The sequence below is a fragment of the Macaca nemestrina genome, chromosome 15 (genome assembly GCF_043159975.1).
Source record: "Macaca nemestrina isolate mMacNem1 chromosome 15, mMacNem.hap1, whole genome shotgun sequence".
Lineage (NCBI taxonomy): Eukaryota > Metazoa > Chordata > Mammalia > Primates > Cercopithecidae > Macaca > Macaca nemestrina.
In genome coordinates, this window is record NC_092139.1 from 68336535 (window position 1) to 68353358 (window position 16824).

General features: G+C 43.3%; 1 protein-coding gene and 1 pseudogene across 1 annotated transcript; both read right to left on the reverse strand.

The window, feature by feature from the left end:
- Positions 1 to 16824, reverse strand: part of LOC139358625 (zinc finger protein 337-like) — a 259532-nt pseudogene that overhangs the window by 173838 nt on the left and 68870 nt on the right.
- Positions 4403 to 13871, reverse strand: LOC139358621 (N-acylneuraminate-9-phosphatase-like). The gene is made up of 2 exons (XM_071079847.1): positions 13776 to 13871; positions 4403 to 6633 (listed from the first exon to the last, which is right to left on the reverse strand). The coding sequence occupies exons 1-2, from the start codon at positions 13863 to 13865 to the stop codon at positions 5977 to 5979; spliced, it is 747 nt and encodes a 248-aa protein (XP_070935948.1). The 5' UTR covers positions 13866 to 13871; the 3' UTR covers positions 4403 to 5976.

Genomic DNA, 16824 nt, shown 5'->3' on the forward strand with positions numbered 1-16824 from the left:
ACAACTTTGGAAGCTGCAAAGCATATGGACAAGTGGCAAAGGATCTGGTAGACTAAAGAAAGCGTGTCCTGACCAGCAATGGGGAAGGTTGAGAAATAATGAGGTACGCAGCAGACTCCTCCAAAGACGTGGGCACTGACATCCCCAGATGCTGCGGTCCTGAAGGAGAGGAAAGGAGCAGCTGAATTAAGGAGGCTGGGGTAAAAAGGTGCTCAGGGTACAAACGAACCCCTAGATCCCTGTCCTCACTCCAACTTGTTCTCTCTCAGCAGACATTGGGATGCTTCTCTGTGGAGGGTAAGACAGAAGGGTCTCTAGCCTGGGGAATACCAAGCACAGCTGGACTCAGGTGCAACCAGAAACAGAGAGCAGGTGACTATATGCACACACACCCTTCCCACTCAGCTCCTAATACTGACGTCAGACCTCTACTCTCCAGTCTGAAGATTCATCTCTAGGAAAGCAGACCAACCAAGTGAAAAGACTTTAACACACTGACCTCAGGGATCCCTCAACTAACAGCCCATCCAGATACCCCACAATAAAAGAACCTCTGATTTGAGAAGGCCCATGCATTTGTGTGGAACTTCCAATCAGCATTTCCATCTCTCTTCTCTTTATCATAAATAACCAAGGGTGAATGGGCACTTGAGGAAAGCCTCTAGTATGAATAAACAAACCCAAATAAACAGATTAGGGAAACTTAGAATGGTATATATGCTGTGGATTCTTTTAAAACTTAATTTTTTTTTTTCAGAGATGATACTCCACTCAAAAACAAAACAAAAAACAAACAAACAAAAAAATTCCAGAATGTTTAGAAAATTTTTTAAGAAAGCTCTTGAGGCCAGGAGTGGTGGCTCACGCCTGTAATCCCAGCACTTTGGGAGGCTGAGGCAGGTGGATCATGAGGTCAAGAGATCGAGATCATCCTGGCCAACATGGTGAAACCCCGTCTCTATTAAAAACACAAAAATTAGCTGGGCGTGGTGGTGCGCGCCTGTAGTCCCAGCTACTCAGGAGGCTGAGGCAGGAGAATCGTTTGAACCTGGGAGGTGGAGGCTGCAGTGAGCCAAGATGGCGCCACTGCACTCCACCCTGGTGACAGAGCAAGACTCCATCTCAAAAAAAAAAAAAAAAAAAAAAAAAAAAAAAAAAAAAAAAAAAAGATCTCAGGAGGCCCTTGTGCCTCACAACACACATATGGTTAAGGCCCTGCCACCTACTTCATGGCAGCTAATTATTATATATTATATATTTTTTTTTCTTGTTTTTTTTCTTAAAATAAAACTAAAGCCTTTTTTTTTTTTTTTTTAAGACTGAGTCTCACTATGTTGCCTAGGCTGGAGTGCAGTGGCGTGATCTCAGCCCACTGTAACCTCTGCCTCCTGCCTTCAGTGATTCTCCTGCCTCAGCCTCCTAAGTAGCTGGGACTTAAGGTGTGTGCCACCATGCTCAGCTAATTTTTGTATTTTCAGTAGATGGGGTTTCACCATGTTGGCCAGGCTGGTCAGGAACACCTGAACTCAAGTGATTAAAAAATGCACTGGGGCTGGGCATGGTGGCTCATGCCTGTAATTTTAGCACTTTGGGGAGGCCCAGGTGAGTGAATTGCTTGAGGCCAGGAATTTGAGACCAGCCTGGGGAACATGGTGAAACCCTTTCTCTACAAAAAATACAAAAAAATTAGTTGGGTATCATAGCATGTGCCTGTAGTCTCAGCTACTCCGGAGGCTGAGGTCAGAGAATCGCTTGAGCCCAGGAATTAAAGGCTGCAGTGAGCCATGACTGTGCTACCACACTCCTCACTGGGTGACCCAGTAAAGACCCTGTCTAAAAAAAGAAAAAAAAGAAAATCAAGCTCTTGGAAATCTTTAAAAGGTATGATAATAGAGGAAAAAAATAATAGAAGGATTGGAAGGTAAAGTTGAAGAAGCAGAGTAAGAGAGATGGAAAAACGGGAGTGAAAAGATAAAACAAAGTGGAAGGTCGGTAAAGGAGTTCTAACATCTGAATAACAGTAAGAGAAACCAAAAAAAAAAAAAAAAAAAAAAAAAAAAAAAAAAAAAAAAAAAAAAAAAAAAAAACAAAGGGAGGCAATTATCAATGAAGTCATTAAATTTCCCAGGACTAAGAAAATATGATTTTGATTCAAAGGGTTCAGCGTGCCAAGCACAGAGGATGGGAACACCCTCTCCAAGGCATGTCATCATGGACCACTGGAAGAAAATAAGGTTCTAAGAGTTACAAGAGAGAAAGAAAGTGGTCACATACAAATGGCTGCTAGACCACAGACCAATGCCTTCAAAATTTCAAGTAAAAATGTTATCTAAATACAGGCTGTTAAAACTATCAATGATGGGAGAAGAGAATAAAGACATTTTCAGACATTTCAGATCTCAAAAGTTTTACCTCTTACACATGTTTACTGGGAATCTATTCAAGGATGCATGCCACCAAAAAGAGGGAATAAGTCAAAATAGGAATACACAGGACACAGAAAATAGGAAATTTAACATAAGAGGCAAAGGGAATCACCAGGGTGGTGGTATGCGAAAGTCAATGGAACTACAGAGATCTTGCTCATGGCTGAGACCATGAAGGTATTATGTTTCTAACACAAATGGCTTAAACACAAGCTGCATGACTCTTAGATTATCTGAGCAAGAGCACTGTTTCCTAAATTGAAATACAGAAATTAAAAATCTGCCTGAATTCAAATGATTCTATATAGTCTTATATACTTCTATATGCAAGTCTACATGAAGTTGGTAACAGCAGTGGCCTTGGCTGGGTGACATGGCTCACGCCTATAATCCTAGCATTTTTGGAGGCCAAGGCAAGTGGACTGCTTGAGCTCAGGAGTTTGAGACCAGCCTGGCCAACATAGTGAGACCCTGTCTCTATTTTTAAAAATAAAACAAAAACTAGACAGTAATGGCCTTTAGGGCAAGTGGGTTGTGGGCCCCTAGCAAAGAGATGAGGAGAATGACTTTTCACCATTCACCCTTTTATTTTTTTTGACTTGTGTCAAAAAAACAAGTAGTACTTGTTCAACAATGAATATATTTCCTAATTCAAAAAAGAATAGAATGAAAAATATCTGATCACCATACTTAACAAGAATGTTTTATGAAAATTAAACATAAAACTAGATTCCATATACATATTGTTCTATACTATAAATATAAATGTATTATATTTAAATATTTTTATATAAATGTTATATTTATATTTATTTATATATATTTATAATGTTATCTAACACTATAAATGTGTTAAAGAGGTTATGATAGAAAATGTTTCTTACTGAAGGTTGCAAAGAACTTTGAAAACAATAAACCAAGTACTCTGGTAGAGACCTGCTTTCCTACAATACTGAGCATCCACTAGGTCCTGGGCAATCCCAGATCTGAGATGTTTGTGCCCTTGTATGTGGAGGTGCACATGGAACCAAACATCCCCACCTGGTGCTGGAATTCCAGGTGCAGTGTCCATTCATGTCTGTTCTAGGCCCACCTCTGTAAACAGTGTTAGGGAGGGCCTCTGGCTATGTGTGAGAAGGTCACTACAGGGAAACTTTGAAAAAAAATAAAGATGACAAAACATCACTGTTACAATTTTAAGGAATATTATTCTAAAACAAAAAATATTATTAATAAAATCATAGGTTTATTCCAATATTTTAAAATATTTTCTGTAACATTCCACTCAGAAGGTAGATAACCACAAAGCTCTTCCCTAAGGAAGGGTGCAAATGGAATGTAATATATTACTGTACTCTGTAGAATACAAACTGTGAAGACAAGGAAATTCAATTATTCAATTTTTTCTTCCTACACCATTTCTGCTGGAGAACTGCTCACTCAACATCCCAGAAGCTATCTTGTTGAGATTTGCTACCACGATATAGGAGTGATGAACCTTCACTCTCAGCACAATGAATGGGACACTGCCTACATCCATCCTGTGTGAGAGTTAAAAGGACAAGCCCCCTGCAGCACACGCCAACCAATCTATCACAGCAATCATGCACATGACTTCTGCCAAAATCCTCCAACTTAATTTTTAAATAGCTAAAATATGATCAAGGTCATATGGGTACTGCACTTGGAACTACAAACATCCTCTGTTCACAAATGTTCACTGTTATAGCAACAGCACTTTGGGACAATCAAGGGCACAATCACATTTTAAAAAATCAAGAGCAAAAAGTAAACACAAAAGGGCATTTGCATGAGGCAGAGAATCCTGTTTCTTGGCAGTAGACAGAAAACTGGCTAAACAAATAGGCTCACAGATACGTACAATCTACAATTTGATTCTGAGTATTAGTCTTGAAGACATAGCTATACACATCCCAACATACAGCCTACTATTTTACATTAGTAGTTTCTGGAACAAAAACGTATCAAAAACCAACCTAAATCATATTAACCACTTTAATAAACCCCTTTATACTTTCTTTTTTTCAACCACTTTACTCCAGGTTTGGTTAGTATAATTACAAGACTGTCTAGCCTAATAGTCTAGAGAAAATTCTCCGGTTCCAAGATGATGCCTTGCTATGTAGCCATTAATTATTAAGCTCCTAGTAAACCCTGAATTAGATATAGAAATTTGCAAAACCATATTTCCAAGAATGTGAAAAACAGAGGTAATTTAAGGCAGATGGTAACTCTAAGAAGAGTCACACAAGTATTAAATTGGCACGCTGGAAATGGCTCATAGCAAAATCTAATTTTCTATCAGATGAGGGGGCCGGACACAGTGGCTCATGCCTGTAATCCCAGCACTTTAAGAGGCTGAGGTGGGAGGATCACTTGAGTCCAGGAATTTGAGATCAGCCTGGGTAACATAGCAAAATCCCATCTCTACAAAAAAACAAAACAAAACAAAACATTGGCTGGTGTGGTAGTGTGTGCCTGTAGTCCCAGCTACTTGGGAGGCTGAGGTGGGAGGATCACTTGAGCTCAGGAGGCAGAAGTTGCAGTCAGCCGAGACGGCGCCACGGCACTCCAACCTGGGTGACAGAGATCCCATTTCAAAAAAAAAAAAAAAAAAAAAAAGGAACAGATTGGGGCTGCATGGTTAGGCTACACTGAGGAAATGTTCCTCTTATGGATTCACAAAAGAAAAATGACTTTTAGTGCCATGTGCCTTGCAATTATCTATAGCAAAACAGTCTAGCTCCCTCAACCCCACTGTGTGTCTGGGAAGAGATAGTGAAAACATTTCCTGGAGAGGTGAAGACTACAAGGAAGCTACCAGCTCACTGTGCACAGGTGAGAAAATGTCATGGTAAGGGAGCACCACGTGTTGATTTTAATAGCTTTTTCTAACTGGAGGAATCTGTCACATGCCATAGGAAAATTGCTCCCTGCCTTCTGAAAAAAAAAATGTCATACAGAAAAATCAGATTCATAAAAGAAAGTATACATCCAAAGTAGGCAAAAACTATGGTTTATGCTTTCAAAATATGCAAAATAATTTCACTATAAAATACCTTGATTTGCATGTGACTTAGTACTTATTTCATATTAACCAGATTCAGTTGCTTTGATAAATCTGTTTTAGAATATCTATTTTTAAGCCAAAAGATAAACCTTACATTTGTGCATCCATATGTAAAGCAATCCTGCTTGGCGTTATGCAGCCAAGATACTAAAAGATTAGTAACATAATTTTAAATGCTCCAGTTACAGACTAACAAATAATATATTTCCTCAAATTTTCTGGGCTACACTACTGACTTGTATTAATGCAATCTGAATTTTCAGATAGAAGTACTACTCAATGGTTGGTTGTTACAACTTAGAAGCAATAGGGTTGGGAAGACCTTCAAAATATTGGCCATTAAATCGTAAGTAAAGTTATTCTTAGAGTTGGATTATCGTAAATGGAGTGCCCTAACTTTTCTTATTTCCTACTCTGCAAATTGACTCTAACATTCATAATCATGCCCTTTTATGTGCTTTAAGTGGACATACTGACTTTGCGGTCTATACTTTGTAAGAGAGCAGGTAACTCTAGCACAGAAGAAACTATGTAATGCGGAACTGGGGAGGACTTCAGTGGCACTATTCCATTTTTATTGATCCAGACTGTTGCTTTCAATCCTGCATTGAGGCCTCCTTGGATGTCGGTTTCTAATGTGTCACCGACCATCACACAGTCCCCAGGTTGTACTCCAAGAAGATTGCAGCAGTAATAAAATATGGACGGTGCTGGTTTCTCCTCTCTCTGCTCTCCACCTACAACAACAGCATCAAAATAGGACTGACAGGCACAAGCCTCAATCTTCTCCCTCTGGGTCTGTCTGTCCCCATTCGTTAAGAGAAGTAGGCGGACCTCCTTTTGAAGTTCAGTAAGCATGGCTTTGACATCTTCTGCTAGTGTCATATGCTGTAAACGTGTAGATTTCCAAAGGAAATAACATTCTTCAGCCAATTTTCTATTGGCTGCACCACCTTTTGTTTCCTGGATTGCTTCTTCCCAATGTGAAGTCCTTAAATCAGTAATGCATATATTGTAAGGATGAAAACATTCCTTGCTGAGTTTAACTTGAACTTTATCACAGATGATTTCAGCCTCTTCTTTATAATGGTATTTTGATTGTAAGAGTTTTATCACCTAAATAATGGAAAATAACTCCATTAACACATTGCATGTCTTTAATAGTCATGCCCTAGGAAGCTGTGATCCTACAAGTGGCTGAGAGATTCCAACTCCACTCCTCTGCTTTAAAGCAGCTATTTCTGGTGGGAATTGGCCTTATTTTTAGAGACAACAAAGTGAGGCTCTCCCAACCTCTCTAGAACTCACTCATTTTTTAAAACCAACTTCTTCATATATAGCTAATGACAATCCTTTGTTTGGTAGTTTAGAGTCCAACATCTTTCATTCTGGTCACGAAGACATGAAAATAAAACTTGTGCTTATTGGGCCGGGTGTGGTGGCTCATGCCTGTAATCCCAGCACTTTGGAAGGCCGAGGTGGCAGGATCACTTGAGCCTAGGAGTTCAGGACCAGTGTCGGCAACATAGCGAGACCCCATCTCAAAAACAAAACAAAAAATCCTTGTACTTATTTTTGGTAAAACATTTAAAATTTCTGACAACCACTATTTAGACTATTATCAGAAAAAAATAACACCTAGTTCATCTAATTTTTTCTCGTCTATATCCATTTCATATTTTGAAGACCTAAATTGACTATCACCTATAATGGGATTGAATTCTACACTTTTATTTTTTTTGAGACAGAGTCTCATTCTGTAGCTTAGGCTCAAGTGCAATGGCACCAGCTCAGCTCACTGCAACCTCCACCTCCCAGGCTCAAGGGATTCTCCTGCTTTAGCCTCCTGTGTAGCTGGGATTACAGGTGCCCGCCACGACGCCTGGTTAATTGTTGTATTTTTAGTAGAGACAGGGTTTCACCATGTTGGCCAGGCTGGTCTCGAACTCCTGACCTCAAGTGATCTGCCCGCCTCGGCCTCCAAATTACTGGGATTACAGGTGTGAGCCACTTTGTCTGGCCCAATTCTGTACTTTTTTGCTTTTTGATACAGAGGCTCGCTCTGTCGCCCAGGCTGGAGTGCACTGGCACAATCTCACCTCTGCCTCCTGGGTTCAAGTGATTCTCCTTCAAGATCTCCAGCTGCTCACAGCAGTAACCTGCTCATTAAGCTGCTCTAACCTGTGCTGGACTCCTTCCCCTTCTTGTCTCCCTGACCCCTTAACGTGTATCCTGGGATCACCTCATAAACTGCCTCTCGAATAGCTGGGACTATAGGTGCCCGCCACCATGCCTGGCTAATTTTTGTATTTTTAGTAGAGGCGGGGTTTCACCATGTTGGCCAGGCTAGCCTTGAACTCTTGACCCCAAGTGATCTTCCTGCTACTGCCTGTCAAAGTGTTGGGATTACAGGCACGAGCCACTGTGCCGGGCCCCAATTCTGTACTTTTGAGTTAAATACTCCCTCTCCCGTCTTCCCAAGGCTCTTTATGTGTGCTTTTATAACACTAATCCATTTGGCCTGTCTTCTAACTTTTCCCAAAAACCCCTAATGTGGCAAGCACTGTACTACATACTTACATACATTATTTCTAATCTTTTCTACAATCCTGCAAGACAGTTCCATGTTCCAAATGAGGCAGGGAAGTGCAGAACTCTTAATAACTTGCCCATCTGGGATCTGCATCCATACCTGCTTATTTCCAAAGCCCACATGCTTGCCTTTGCACTATGTCTTAAGCGCTGGAGAATGGCCTTTGTCCTTGGGGCATTATCTGCTGGGGAATATACAGCCACTACAAATGATGGGGTGGGGGGGGCATGCCATGACAGTTTGAACAAGCTGTGCCAATAATACGGAAGTCATTCCACAGGGTAGCTGGCATAGGAAGTCACATTGAGACCAAGGAGTAAACAAGCAGAAAAAGTGGGTATGGGAAGAGAAGAAAATCATTCCAGACAGAGGAACAGCATGAACAAAGGCCAAGAGTTCAAAATTTTGTGGAAAAAGCAAGAAGCTGAGTTGAGCCCAAATGGAGGCACGTGAAGGAGGATGCCAAGAGATGCAATTGGGGAACCTGTTTGCAGATAGTTTGTGAAGGGCCTTGAACCCCATGCTATAGCAGGTGCTGCTTAAATCCCCTTGGCACACACTATATTCACTCGCCAGTGGCTTCCCACTCAAGTGTGGGCCTCTCTGCTTGTGGGCTTTACTTGGCCACATACAGGGTATCTATACACACAGGAAGGGGCTAAAAAGTATTGCCCTGGGAGCATCCCTCAACAAATGTAGGTTAGAAACTGGCGAATAAATATCACAGCTTCCTTGCCCCTTGGGGAGCGCAACTGAACCCTGTTCTGTGTACTGTCTCCCAGAGGTCTCCAGCTGCTCACAGCAGTAACCTGCTCATTAAGCTGCTCTAACCTGTGCTGGACTCCTTCCCCTTCTTGTCTCCCTGACCCCTTAACGTGTATCCTGGGATCACCTCATAAACTGCCTGCACTGGAAGTCCTGTGTTCAGGTGAGCACCTGAGGAAAGTCAAACAGGCTGGGCAATGCTGGCTCTTTGAAATGCACCCAGCTACAGCTAAAATATATCTGTTGTAACAGGATTAGAGAATAAGCAGTATGCTACTCACACCAAAAACTCAACTCACCTACTGAGAGAAAAACGCACATCTTTTTCTTCCCTCAGAGTAAAAGAATCACAACAAAGGAAAAGGGTCTTTTTTTTTTTTTTTTTCCCCAAACAGGATCTCGCTCTGTTACGCAGGCTGGATGGAGTGCAGTAGAGGAATGATTATAGTTCACTGTGGCCTCAAACTCCTGGGCTCATCTCCCTTCAGTCCCCCGAGGAGCTAGGACTACAAGTGCACACCACCATACCTAGCTAACAAGTTTTTTTGTAGAGACGGGTCTGGCTGTATTGCCCAGGATTGTCTTTAACTCCTGGCCTCAAGCAATCCTCCTGCGTTGGCCTTCCAAAGTGCTGGGAATTACAGGTGTGAGCCACTGTGCCTGGCTGAAAGGAAAACATTTTTTGAGGTATTTGTGCTAATCGGAAAATGTATCAGAAGACTCGGCCATATCAGAAAAAAAAAATTTTTTTTTAAGAAAAAAGAAAAGAAAACGTAATCATTAAGAAAAATCTTATCTGCCCAAGAAAAATATAACAGCCCTAGGAATTTTAGGTAGAGGCAAAACACTGTAAAATTTTGCTTTATAAATTTCTATTAATAAAACATTTTCAATCTCCATGTTTATCTCACCATTTTTGCTAGCAACATCAATTGAAGGACTCTTAAGCTATGACTGACAGGAGCTCCAAAGTTTCAGCAACCCTACAACAGTGCAAGGACACATGCCTCTAGGACTCCACAGAGCTTGAGCTCAAATAGGGGCTGGCTCATAACAAGTAAACAAAGAGCTCCCAATACAGACTCAATTTCCTGTTACTTCCACTGGTGCTTCATTAAGCACATTCTTGGGGCTCTGAAAAAGTAGGATTTGCTCACCTTAAAAGGGGGATGTTTGTAAAGGCATGGTATGCCATTCCCAAGTTTCAAAATCTCTTCCTATTCTATCCCTTCAGTTAACTTCCTCATTTTGTCACACAGCAAGTAATTACAGGTTGGTGTGGGACAGTAAGTAGCATTTTAACAATATTAACATCTTTAGGAAAAAAGCTTATCAGCATTCATTTATTAGTTCAAACAGAAATTAACACCTACCCTGAATTAGTATGCGTTATTACAAACTCTCCTAACACCTGCACTGAAAATGGGAGTATTGATTGAACTGGAGGTGAAGGAAAAAGTTCTCTAACTTGCAGGATACTTTGTGTATGACTGGTAAGGCAGGGCTGAAATGGATTTTGGTATAAAGAGCCCACCAGGTGCTCGCTGGCCTGAAAAAAGGGGCCCTGCTCTGATAGATGGGCTATCAGTTAGTAGACTAATATGAACTCAAACTTCACTTACTTCAAAACTCTATCTTAAGGCTCTGAACATATACAAAAAAGGAAACTCTATTCTTCTACTGTCTGCTCCCTAGATCCAGAACTAAAGTTAGTATCATCAATACTTTAGTTAACTGATTTTAAAAGACTTTTTGAGGGCTTAGTTTGGGAACTATCTAATATTTTACAACACTTTAAGAAAAGTGTATTCTGAATACTAATCATTTGGATATGAAATGTACGGCAGGCGCACCTGACAGCACTAACTTACGCACAACCTTAGAATGACTCTGTGGTCTATGAGGAATGTGTATTTGGGTTCCAAGATAAGGAGTTCAGAAGTGTCCAATCCGGAGATTCATTTCTTATTTAGGAGGAAGATCTGGACCATGGCCCATCCCATCCTGTGGAACTCAGGTTGCTGAGGGGATAGAGGCCCTTTTTTTTCCCTTTCCATTAAACGAAGGTGGCCAGGAGGAGGTTGCTGCAGGGAGGGTGCTAAGTGAAAATGCTATATAAACTGCATTCTTTTTACAAGCGGCTGCAGTTCTGTCCAGCCCACTGCCAATGGACCATCTTGTATATAAGTTCCCGCAAAAACCCGTTCTCATTTGCTGGCTTCGAGTCTCAACTTCAGCCTCTTGAACATGGTGCTATCCCTACTGAAATCAACAGGGATCCAGCACGACAGAAGGGGATGAATCCCAAATAAAACTATTCATACTTTAAAAACACACTCACAAAATGAGACCTGCACTTAGCCTAGCAATTCAAGCAGCCCTTCTGTTATTTCTATTTCAAGTCTGTGCTCAAACATCACCTATTCGATGAGGCCAAATCTGACCAGTCTATTTAAAATGTTGATTTGTTACCCTCTCTGCTTTTTCTACCACACCTGTAAATATTTATTATGTTCATTGCCATACCCACTAAGAAATAAATTCACAAATGCAAAAATCTCTTCTGCTTTGTTCACTGAGAAACTCCAGGTTTCTGTAGAAAAGTTCCTGAGTAACTACCATGAAAAAACAGGTCTAAAGAGGGAGGAAAAAAATAACTTCCCTAGGTGATTAAAAAAAATTAAAGTTCATACATACAGTCAGTATCTGACCTCTTGTCCCGAAGCCCAAGGCAATAAATAGCTGGACCTTTCCCTCTTCCTCCATTCATAAATTATTTACAATGATTTATGAAAGCTGGCATGTTACTTTTGAACAGGTCAACATCTATGAATGTTATTGTTTCCTTACGTGATAAAGTATTCCCTGTATAGCCAAGAGCACACAGTTCGATTCTGCTCATTTATTAGGCTAATTTCTTATCCTGCTAATTTATTATTACAGGCTAATTACAAAGGAGGCAGTAATAGAACCAAGTCTCGAAGTAAAAATTTGTATCCATCCATCCATCCAGCATTTATTCAACATTTGCCATGTGTCAAACGAGGAGAATTAAGACAGTTTGTTCCCTCCCAAGAAGCTCACTATTTAGTTGTAGGCACCTGACTTTCAAAATTAATTGTAATATCCTTTGACAGATGCATTAAGAAATATCTGAACAAAATTGAGCACTAGTATAAGTGAGGGTGTAAAGACCAGGGAGACATACGATTCAGTCTTTGTTTTAAAAATATTGCTGTGGCAAGAATGTGGAGGACACACTGGATGTGGTAAACCTGGAGACAAGCCCACAGCAACAGTCTAGGTGAGAGATGAGTTCAGCTGTAACTGAGACATGCACGGGGAATGTGCAGTGGTGGACAGGCAGCATACGAGGGTGGAAGGTGCTGTAATTCGCTGAGTGGACACTGCACCCATGGGCTTCCCAAGCATTACAGGGTTATTGAGGACTAATATAATTCACATTTTATGAAGATATAAGGCTCCGACTGGTTAATTCCTTGAGGCACTTTCAGCTAGGTTTTCGGAGAGCTGTGATTCATATTCAAATGTCTGATTTTTAAAGCCCAAACTCTGGAACTACAGCAAGAATTGGCCTAAAGCAGTAATTTAATTGGAATGCACAGGGCTCAGCTTACTAATAACACACAGGTAAATATGCAACATCCGCAGCCAGAGATACTGGAGGCAATATGGCACAGGGTGGTACCCCTGAGGTGGAGGCCAACGTTATATAGAAGGGACAGTTAAAAGTGGGGAATGCCTCAGTAAAGTCATGAAGACAGACTTTAAAAATGTCCACGGATTCTGGCAATTTGGGATTGCCTAGTGACCCACCAAGTCTATTCAGTCTAGTGGTGAAGATAAAGCAACATTACCATGGATTTAGTAATAAATAGGAGGTAGAGATAAGGAGATAATGGGTATGGATTTCTCCGGGAAAACATGGCTGTCAAGAGAGACAGGTAACATCTAGAGCAGGAAGAACAGCCCAAAGGGAGGCATCCTTTTTACAGCTTTTTTGAAACTATAGGGCAAACATGAATATACGGCAGGAGTGGAATGCAGCTAAAAAGAAAACGGATGAGGTAGTGGAAGATCCAGGGACACAAAAACTGATGAAGCATGAAGAGGACGGAGAGCTCAGGTTTGGACGAATTAGCTTTTGAAAGTGAGTTTTCCACATCTGATAAATCCTTTGCTTTCCCCTTGAAGCTGAAGAAAGAGAAAGAGAAGCGGGGTGGACTCGGGCTGGAACACGGGAAGGTCTGAAACTGCCTCCGCGCGTGTAGAGGAGCGGTGCCGCGAAGCAGCGCCTCGGGAAAGGCATGCCCTCGCAGCACGGGCTTTTGCTGTGTCACCTCAGAAAGCCACGGGGACCACCACCCCGCCAGGGAGGCCAGAAAGAGTTCTGTGGGGACAATTCTCTAGAGCAGGGCTTATGTCCAGGCTCGGTACTGACAGTCGTGTCCCTTCTTGGGGCAACACTGGGGCTAACTCTACCAAGTCTCCTCCCGGCACCCCCGACACCGACAGCCTGACCGGGGGGCGGGCCCAGCGCCTGGTCTCGCGGCTTTGCTGTCGCCTCCCACGCCCACGGGCACCTCCGCCACCGTGGCAGCCGTCACGGAGCCCTTCCGCGTCCTGAGCGCCGAGGCACCCGCCAGCGGCCGCCCCGGGGCTCGAGGTTGGGTGGCGAGTGGTCGCCAGGTCAGGGAAAGCAGACCCGCAGGGCCCGCGCACCTCCAGCCACCTCCGCACCCAGACGCTCCCGAGGTCTCAACCAGCAAGAGCGGCCCACGGCGCCGGGGTGGAAGTGGGGTCACGGGGAGGTGAGCGCGCAGGACGCTGCGGGGCGCACTGACCCCGCCCAGAGGAGCGCCACGGGAGGGGACGTTACCTCCAACATGCCTCTCCTGCTCGCCCAGGCAGTGTGGATGAGAGTGTTATCCAAGTCAAAGAAAACGGCCCGCACATGGCTCAGCCCCATAGCGCCGGCGGCTCGCGCGACCCCTAGCCTCGCCGCCGCCGCCTGCACATGCGCAAGGCTGGCTGCCCCGCGAAACGTGGGAGGAGCCGCGAGGTCACCAGACCTTCTCCAGGCGGCGGTGGAATTCCCGCGATCGGTTCATTCCCTGCGCCGCCGAGAAAAGTGAGATCCCACGAGATTCCCGGGGTCCGGTCTCTCAAGAGTGCTGGAAGCGTGCGTGGGCGCGGCGGCGTGGCGCGACTTCTCAGTGGCTGTGGCTGGGGGAGGTCCGAAGCGTGGTCTTCTTCCTGGTGTCTTTCTGCTTTTTGCTTACCTGCCTGGGCCCTCTGGCGCGAGGGACCGTCATCGCTGCCTCTAGGGAGGTTGTCTGCCCTGCCAGGCGCTGGGCAGCGGGCTCTCCGGGTGGCCGGACGGGCGGCGCGGAGTCGTCTGCGGGCCCCGTGTCGGCCGTGAGCGCCCGCGGTCCTAGCCTGGCTGTGCGTGCAGGTCACTGTCGGCGATCCGGGGATGGCAGAAGGTGGAGCCTGCAGCCTTCCCACCTCGCGCCGTTTGCGGCCTTCACCGGGGTGGAATCCCTGTCAGCTTGGGCCTGCGCCAGCCTGTTTTTGAAAGGAAGATGTGACTTGAGTCTCTTACAACCCGTTTAGTACCTGTGCCCGAAGACGAAGGGACTGTGTGGTGACTGCCCCATGTTTTGCCCTTGCTGATTGCTTTCCTGAAACCTTGAGTTGTCAGGTTTTTGGATGCCTTTTACTCGGTTGTTTTGAGGCTCAGCAAGAGGTTGAGGGACGTCGACCGCTTGTTAAACCCGCTGAAGGGCTGTAGCAGCTCTTGCCTCCTAATGCTGGCAGAACGGGGATCGTGACACTAATCTCTAATCTTTGTCTCTCTTGGGTAACTTTACTGTAATTTGGATATGTGGTCATCTTTAATGACTAGAAATTGACTGTCAGGTATTACAGAGCTACAGGCCAATTACCTGATTTTGTTTAGCCAGTTAGCTAAGTGGTTTATTTTTAAATTTATTTTTATTTTCGAGATGGAGTCTTGCTCTGTCACCCATGCTGGAGTGCAGTGGCGTGATCTCCGCTCACTGCAACCTCCGCTTCCCGGGTTCAAGCAATTCTCCTGTTTCAGCCTCTTGAGTAGCTGGGATTACCGGCGCATGTCACCACCCCCGGCTAATTTTTGTATTTTTAGTGGAGACGGAGTTTCACCATGTTGACCAGGCTAGTCTCGAACTCCTGACCTTGTAATCCACCAGTCTTGGCCTTCCAAAGAGCTGGGATTACAGGAGTGAGCCACCGAGCCTGGCTAAGGGTGATTTTTACATTTGTAAATGGATTTTAAAAATGGATAAAAAAATCAAAATAACAGTATTTTGTTGCACATGAAAATCAGTAAATTTTAGTGCCCATAGTTGCATTAGAACACAGCACACGCATTCATTTCTGTATCGTCTGCAGCTGCTTTTGCCATACAGAAGCTGAGTAATTGCAAGTGAGATCACATGGCTGGAAATCCTAAAGTATTCATTATTTAGCTCTTTAGAGAAAAAAATTGCCACTCTCTCGCCTCGCTGGTGGAACTCCTTAACAGATCACTGATGTTCAGTAGGTTAGATTAATTGGTTTATCTTTATATTAATAGGAGTTTCTTCTGCAGCGTTAGACTACCTACAGTTTCTGTATTTTATGGAGCACAATCACAGTTGACATCTCTTTGCTGGGGTGAAGAATAAACCCATATGCATTCTTCAAAACCATGACTCCTTTCTGTGCTTACCTCGTTGATGTATAGGGCTAGCCTATCAATTGTGGACATTTAGATTAGCAATCAGCCAAAATTATGAATGCATTAATTGGAGTTAGACTTTTAATTGCCTGAAATGTCAGAATCAATTTAACATAAAACTATAGGCACAGGAAGCTGTTAGGATTGGAGCAGCTTTTTTTTTTTTTTTTTTTTTTTTTTTTTTTCTGACTGACATGCAGAGTTTGTTGATTTAGGCACAAATCTAAGGTTAGATGAGACATAGCAGTCTGTATAATCCTTTTAAGGGGATGAGTTGTTTGACAGATTTCCTTCTGTGGCAAGTTGTCTAATGGCATTCCATGACCTGTCCAACTTTGTGTAGAGCATCCTATTCTGTTGCTGTTCATAAAAATCTGAATCTGTTGTCCCACCCGCAGCACCAATTGAAAATAAAAAACAGGAGAGGGAGGATAAAAATTGGCCTATACCGCCTCCTCCAATTGCAGAAACATCTGTACCGCCTCCTTCGGTGGTAGAAACAAAAATCCCAATACAAAGAATTTTACGCTCTGCTGTCATAGCTGGAGAGCCCTTAGGACCTTGCACTTTTCCTATTTCGGTAAGGCCTGATCCAAATAATCCACAGTAGGTTATTCATAAACACACTCCACAAGAATTTAAGTTTTTGAAAGAATTAAAAACTAGTGTGGTCAATAATGGAGTACAAAGCCCATGGTTCCCAGAGGAAGGAATGCTAGACGTAGAACTCTGGGAACAAGTGGGGAGAAACCTTAAACAACATCAGGCGCAAAGGCATCAGGTCCCGATAAAGTCTTTAATGTTATGGGCTTTAATTTGAGCAGCCCTGGCACAGTTACACACAGAAGATCCTAAAAAGAGGAAGGAGAAGAAAACGTCACTTGCCTTATCACCTCCTCTTCCCTCAGCCCCAATATCACAGGGCCAAAATAACAAAGAGGAAACAGGTCTTACCTAAGCCTCCTTCCCAATAGATAGGAAAAGGGACAGAGGATACGCTACAGCTATCAGTCCCTGTCCAGGCTCCACTATAACCAGCACGGACCTAGAGGGACTGAACAAAGGAGGGGAACACGGGAATGAAAGACAAGAGATAAAAGTATATTTGGAAGAAGGGGTCGGGGACACCTTGCCTCTAGTGGACAAGAGGCCTGAGCTTTACATA